Genomic DNA, 7,282 nt, shown 5'->3' on the forward strand with positions numbered 1-7,282 from the left:
AAAAAAAATACAAAGGGTGAAAGCATTTTAACCAAGTTTACATTTCTTTTTGCTATGGTTTTTAACAATTCATCTCTTCATATCCTACTGCAATGTGCAAATGCATCTGCAGCAACCATTACAATCATGAAACTAAACATAAGGAAGTACATTGTTAATAATGGTCCTCAGGGGAAACTGATTTACTTTCTATTAAAAACTCTACGGTATATAAGCATTACACAATAATGCTAGTTAACCACCTTTTATCACAAGAATCATCACCAAAGTTTTCTGGAAATGAGTCCACATAAGAATTCAATATTTAGAATGTAACTATCATGTCATGAATACAACTTCAGACTTTCCATGGTACCACTGTCTTCTAAAGCATCATTGCCATGATTTCATAATATTTCATTAAGTAAAAGGTCATATTTCCCTTGATCATTACCCTATTACCCTATTTTGGGAAACAGTTAATGAAATTATAGTCCTTTATTTGTTGTTTTGATAAACATGCTGTAATAAACATCTTGATAAATATAAAAAAGAATTAAATATTTAAAAAGTGAAATGTTCCTTATTTTTAACTTTAGCAAGATCTTCCTTTTTCCTTGTTAAGAAACACTAATAGTTTTAAAGCAGAGCTGTTAAAGAGTCTAGATAGCTAAAACTGTACTCCTGAGTTCAAACTTACAGATAAGTCTTTTGTAAATAGTTCTCAGTAAAATATCCTCCCCTCCCCAGCCCCTTGCCCCAGTTCTTACAAAACTTTGGTCAAGAGTAGAAATATATCCAGGCAGATGTATATGCCATACAATAGCAAGAACACTAAAGCCCAACTAATGACTTTGGGTTTTAGAAATAGAAGGCAATTAAAATGTACTCAAAATTACATTAAGAAAAGCTTTCGCTGGATAATATTTAAACAGTCACAAAGGTTAAGAAAATACTGATATCAAAGTACAAATGACTACAATGTTAAAATAGACAAAAACTACTATACAAGAGCTTCTTTTAAAATTAAAAATAAAGAACACAACACATGAGTCAGGATCATTTTCCTGTTCTACTCATGAATTTTAGTCTTTATATTCATAGGGTTGGTTATGTTGACATCCAGTAGAGGTTCTTATGACATCTGATGAAGTCCCATTCCAAATTCTGAGGTTGGTTCTTCCCTGAGGAACCTCCCGATCCTGGTCACATCTTTCTCACTGTACAATTTCAAAGTAGTGCAATATCGCCATGATGTGCTGAGGCATGAAGACGTAGCCTGTGTACAGTGCCATCCCCACGAAGGAAACCAGCATGGAATCTGAGTCATAGTTAAGGAAAATTACTACCTTTCTTAATTTACTCAAAACTAAATCGCAACAGTTTTTCAACAACTGTGTTACGTTGAAGTACCCATTCACTTGATGCTTTCTTCACCATCACCTTCCAAGGGAGTTAACTGTTATTCTCCCTATTATACTTCAAAGTATCAGACTGCTTCAAATTAAACATAGAAAGTGACACTGTTCAACCTAAGAAACAGAAATGTACAGGTATAAAATTGTATATAATGACTGTAGAAGGTCTACCAACTTGAATAAGTAATACGAACGTATGATCCAAGAATTTTAGATTTAGATTAGAATGTGGCTAAAAGCATTGGCTTTGGGGCCAAAGCTAAAATCAATCATACACTAGTGACATATAAACTGACAGCACCTGCTGTTAAACATTTATTATTATTATCACTAAACTTCACAACATGAAATAAAAGACATCTCGATAACCAAAACAATACACATTCCGTAGTGTTCCTTCTCATTCCAAAAGGAACTGAAACTGTATATACGCAAATCAACACGGGGCCCTCCTCTAGGGCCACACAAAACACTGCTCAGAAAAATTATATAAAATCTAAGAACTTTTCATTTTGCAGTTGAGCAGGCCATTCTAAGAGGAATGACTGCTTCTGAACTAGGACTATGTTTTATTCATTCATTCATTCATCCACTCATATTCTTTTCTCTCTCCCAGCCCCCTCCCTCCTGTCTTTCATACCTTTCAGCTCTACATACTAATAGTCAGTTGTATAATACTTTACATTCTTTTATGAGAAGATAGCGTTTATATAAACAATGTGCTTACTACCAACTAATATTTGTATAACAGTGTAGTTGACAAACCTCTTTTATACATTATCTTGCTTGACCGTTACAGAATGACTATGAAATGTTTATTATAACTATGACTCCTCAGAGGCTGATAAAACATTGAGTGACTTGTCCAGGGCCATACAAGCTGTCTTTAGAGCCAGAGAGCAAACCAAAGCCATCTGACTCAAATTCTAAATTCATTCCCCTCATCCAGCAAACATAGGTAAAAACCCTCCCATCATCATTTTTTTAATTTATTTTTTAGCCTCCCTTAATCCAGTTCTTTCTTAAACTACCACCTTCTATTTAACACTTAATTTCTTTTTTTAAAAAAAAGTACGTACTCCCTGCTTCCATATCACTCATTGCTTAGCAGCCACACAACAGTCTGACTTCTACCCCTCCAGGCTACAGACACTGCTCTCAGAGTACCAATGACCTCCTATCAAATCCAGTGGCTATTTGAATTGACACTATTTTAGTCAAAACTCTTCAAAACTCTTTTCACCCTGGGCTGAGGTACTCTCCACGGCTCTCCTCTCATCTCTCTCACCATTTTCCAGTTTCACTGGCTCTTTTTCTGTCGGTCCCTTATGTGAATTTTGCACTTTTCTCTCAAACATCCACTCCACGCCTCCTCCTAGTATAGCGGTCATGCTCTTTGAGTGCCTAGCCCTACCCCATCTCCAGGGACACACTCTAGCCAATTAGTAAACCCCTTTGTAACAGTGCCCACCCCCAAAACTGATCAAGCAGTTCAAAGCTTAGGACTTCTGCCAGGAATTCAGAAATGCAAATTAAATTCTCTCTTTCCACCTTGAATATGCAATTTGCTGATGGACTCCCGGAATTACTGGCATCACTTTGCCTCCATGAGGAAAGCAAGGCTCAGAACAAAGCTGACTCATGAAGGTGATGGAACAACAATAATTTCAGAAAAACAGAGCCAGAACCCTGATCACACCACCCTGAACCCCACCCTACCACTGGATTTTCTGATACATAAACCAATAAATTCCCGTCACGCTCAGGTTTTGAGCGTGAGTAAGATTTTCTTTGGTACTTGCAGCTGAAAGCGTTCTAAATGATAAAAATGGAGTTCCCAGTGTTTTGTCTTGGGCCCTATATATTCTTATAGTGTAAACTCTCAACTCCATATTGTTGACATGGCCCTACCTTCCATACTGCAAATATTTCCTACAACTGAACATTTCCATCTGACATTCCATAAGGTACCTCAAATTCAACAAAGCCAAAACTGAACTCATTTTCTCCAAAAATACCTCTATAAGTCCTGTTTTTTTCAACTACTTGAAAGTAATTGATATAGCTCTTTGATGTAAACTATTTGATATAATTATTGATTAACCATTTGTCTAGTCATCCAATCTAGAAACTTCTTTGATTCCTTCTCCCCACATTCAATTATCTAGAATTTCTCGGTTCTTCCCAACCCCTACAAAGGACGATTATATCTCATGTCCCCTACCCTATTCAATGATACATGATTGAGGTATTTATTATTCCTTACTTAATCATGTAAAAGGTCCCATTTGAGGCCTCTAGCCACTTTCCATGCCATGCTTTACTAGAGTGATCTTTTTAAAATGCATTAGGCTTCCTAGTACCCAAAGGATAGCACTTGAAATTCTAAGCCAAGCATGCAATCTAGTCCAAAATACCTGTCTTGGGTTGGAGTCCATAGAAGTAGAAAGGAATTGAAAGGCTGGGACAGGGATTCTTTTATAAATTACTCTTGTGGAAGTTTTATCAGAAGGGGAGTGAGTAGAGCAGAATGGTGGGGGGGAGTAAGCAGGTTGCGGGACTCCGCTCCCAATGGTACTCTAGAACACAAATTGTACCACATAGATGGTGTTGCTTTGAGGCAAGGGGCCTGGCCTTTTGCATCCCTTTATCTGTCATTCATTGGCTGCAGGACGGAATGAGTAAAAATCACCTGAGCAAGACAGCTCCCCTAGCTGAGGGCAATACTATGGAAAAGGGGGCAGCTAGACAGCATTAGCAGAAACACTCAAAGCAGTTGGGCGATCAAAGTGAGGACCAAGAGCATCTGCTAGGCTACTTTTCCACTGCACCTCCCAACACGCCAAATCATCCCCTCAACAAACACCATCCTACTCGCAGCCATATTACATGAGTAATGTAGGAAACAATGGTCTATATTTTCATACTGCTCTCCCTTTTCTTATGGTTTAATAATATGAGTAAGAATAGTAGTAGTAGTAGAAGCTTTCATTTTGTGAATGTCTAGCATGTTCCCAGCAGTGTTGGGCAATTCAGCAACTTCAAAAATATTCCCAGCATCAGGGTAAACAATGGAGCCAATTCCAAACCAAATTAGTTAACTCCAAAAATGTGTTTTTAACTATACCATAATACCTTCCTGTATATAGAGAGTCCTTTTCCTCCTAGTAAAACCTAATCCTTCTTAGAGCTCAGTTAGTTATTTCCTCTTACCCCAACCTCCTGGCAGAATTAATTACTCCTTACTGCTATAAAGCTCTATATTCATGTAATAGAGCACTTACCACCTAACATAGCTATTTGTAGATATATTTATCTCATCCAGATTATCAACTCTTTGAACACAGGAACAATGTCTAACTATTTCTGTATCTCCAACATCTAACATAACATCTATTCAATAAATATTTGATGAATAAAAGAATGGCTCAAGAAACATTATTTGACTCTAGACACTCTGGTGCTTCCTACATATTTCACACATTACTGTGACTGACAAAATTTATAGTGACTACAAAAAAGGAAAACAAAATCCATTTCTAAGCAATATTGTATTTTCAGAATGCTGTTCTTTTTTACAGCTTTTATGTAAGTCTTATAAATGTATACACCAAGCAAATGAAATGAGACTGTAATAGTTTTCACGTCATTGGCTCAAATTCAAGTAAGAAGTGACTACTAAAAGCAGCCATTTGATTGATTATATTATATACTCTTAATGGCACTATAATTCTCCAGTTTAGTATAGAGAATGTATCAGTTAAGGAACGTGCAAGAGATGTGCATAAATTAGCTTAACAGAGATTACTCCACTATAAGACAAGAATCTAAAATGTAAGCTCAATTTTGTGAACACTAAATCGTCCAACTTCTAAATTTTTATATGCATATAAAATCATGATGTTTTTCTAAGTGAAACAAGAACTTATCAAAACTTGAAAAGATTGTTTGCCTGATTAAAATATAAGATACTAGAGTTTGCGATTCTATATAGCACTATGTTGTGATGCATGCATGTGGAGTAAAAGTAATAGGAAATAAACGGTAATTATATATGCTCGATTCAGCATAATGGTTACTTGGTAGGGTGAAGTGGGGAGAGAAAGAAGGGAGAAGCAACTGAGAAGGGGCAGAAAGGGGGCTGCAAATGTATTAGTAATGTTTTTCTTCAGCTAGTTGGTAGTATGTCCACATTCATTACATTATTCTTTACAACGTTTTTGTATGCCTGAATGGTAAGTTTTTTTAATAAATAAGAACTGTCAAGGAAAATGAAACTACACATGAAACTAGAAAATGAAACTAGTACTAGACTAAAAACTGTTTTGTGTGAAAGATCTTCCTCCTTTACAAAGTTTGGGTTAGGCATCACTGAATCTAATTTGTTACTAGGAAATAAACAGAAAGTCTTAGCTCCCAGAAATAGAATAAACAACTCTTAATTCGGGCCAAGATAAACAGAAAATTGCTGAAAATTACTTAAACCTAGATGCAAATGCCAATTTATAAGCTGATAAAAAAAAAACTTAACCTAACCTTTTACCCAGAGCTACTTATTAAATTTAACTTTTATCCTGTGTCCCCCCCAAAAAATGTTCCTATACAGTAAGTCCCCGACTTTCGAATGAGTTCCATTCTGGGAGAATGTTCCTAAGTTGGATTCGTTCGTTAAGTCCAACAAAGTGAGTCTTATATACCACCTTTGACACAAATATACAATGTAAAGCATAAAAAAACTAAACACACACACAAAAACACTGTAAGTAAACTATTTTTACTTTTACAGTTACCTTAAAATGGTGGTACAGTACAACTGACATATAGGGGATTGCATGGAGTGAACTGACAAGAGCAGACACGTGAGCTACTTCCGCAATTTGTTCGCATCTATGAATGTTCATAATGCTAGATCTGTTCGTATCTGTGAAAGTTCGCAACTCGAATGTTCATAAGTTGGGGACTTGCTGTATTCTTATTTCATTTCTCCTAATTATGTCTAGAATCAATAATTAAATAAGATGCTAAAAGTGAGTTTTCTATACAATTAAATTTTGAAATTATTCCCCAAAATGATCTTAAAGCTCTCAATGATAAGAGAATAACTTAAAACTGATTTAACTATACAGTGACACTCACACTAAGTGAACAGACAGACAATGGGGCCATGAGGAACTTCTACTAGTCTCTGTAATCATCTTACAAAGAAGGCATCTTTTGTAAGTAACTTTCTACAAATGCAATTTAAGCAATGTAGTAGAAAGAAATAGCTCCAGAGTACTGAGTTGAATATTCCCTGAGATTATGCTTGCCATCATTTAAAATGGTAGTTTTATGAACACTCTTAGAAATCGGTTTTATTGTGACCTTTGCAAGGTTAGGGAATATGCGATGTTCATCTCCTTAGACATGTTCTCACAAACACAGCTAAACATATAGCATTCAGAGTATACCAGCTATAATTTGCTGCCTAGTTATTTAAGTGGATTTCTCAATCCATCGCACTCTTTAACACCTCTCAAAGTTCAGAGTATCCTTGACACATTGTAAAGTACAAGAAACAGATACTGGAAACACCGTGGCACTGGAGACGACCTAGGTTTGAGTTGTGACACTGACAATCCCTGCATGTTATCAAAAACTCTCTGATCACCAGTCTCCTTATCTATAAAATGGGGACACACATCACCTACCTTTCTGAGTTGATGTGAGAACCTGGAATCAAATCTATTCTGCAACAAAAAGCAATATAATCCTTATTAAAACTATTGTTTGGGCCAGCCGAGTGGCGCATTGGTTAAAAGCTGGCTTGGGACGCCAGAGGGCCCTGGTTCGGATCCCACATATGAGGGCCAGTGACACTGCCCTCTACAGCTAAGATGGTGAAC

The 7,282-nt window shown here is 36.4% G+C and overlaps 1 protein-coding gene across 1 annotated transcript in view; it reads right to left on the minus strand.

The window, feature by feature from the left end:
* Window positions 1-6: 6 nt before the first annotated feature.
* The window catches only part of SPTSSA (serine palmitoyltransferase small subunit A), a 20,620-nt gene continuing 13,344 nt past the window's right edge, over window positions 7-7,282 (minus strand). Inside the window, exon 2 of the mRNA XM_019632491.1 lies at window positions 7-1,300. Within this exon, the coding sequence (XP_019488036.1) occupies window positions 1,197-1,300 (104 nt within the window). The 3' untranslated portion in view covers window positions 7-1,196. The remainder of the gene's footprint in view (window positions 1,301-7,282) is intronic.

Source organism: Hipposideros armiger, unplaced genomic scaffold (assembly GCF_001890085.2).
Source record: "Hipposideros armiger isolate ML-2016 unplaced genomic scaffold, ASM189008v1 scaffold_1147, whole genome shotgun sequence".
NCBI lineage: Eukaryota > Metazoa > Chordata > Mammalia > Chiroptera > Hipposideridae > Hipposideros > Hipposideros armiger.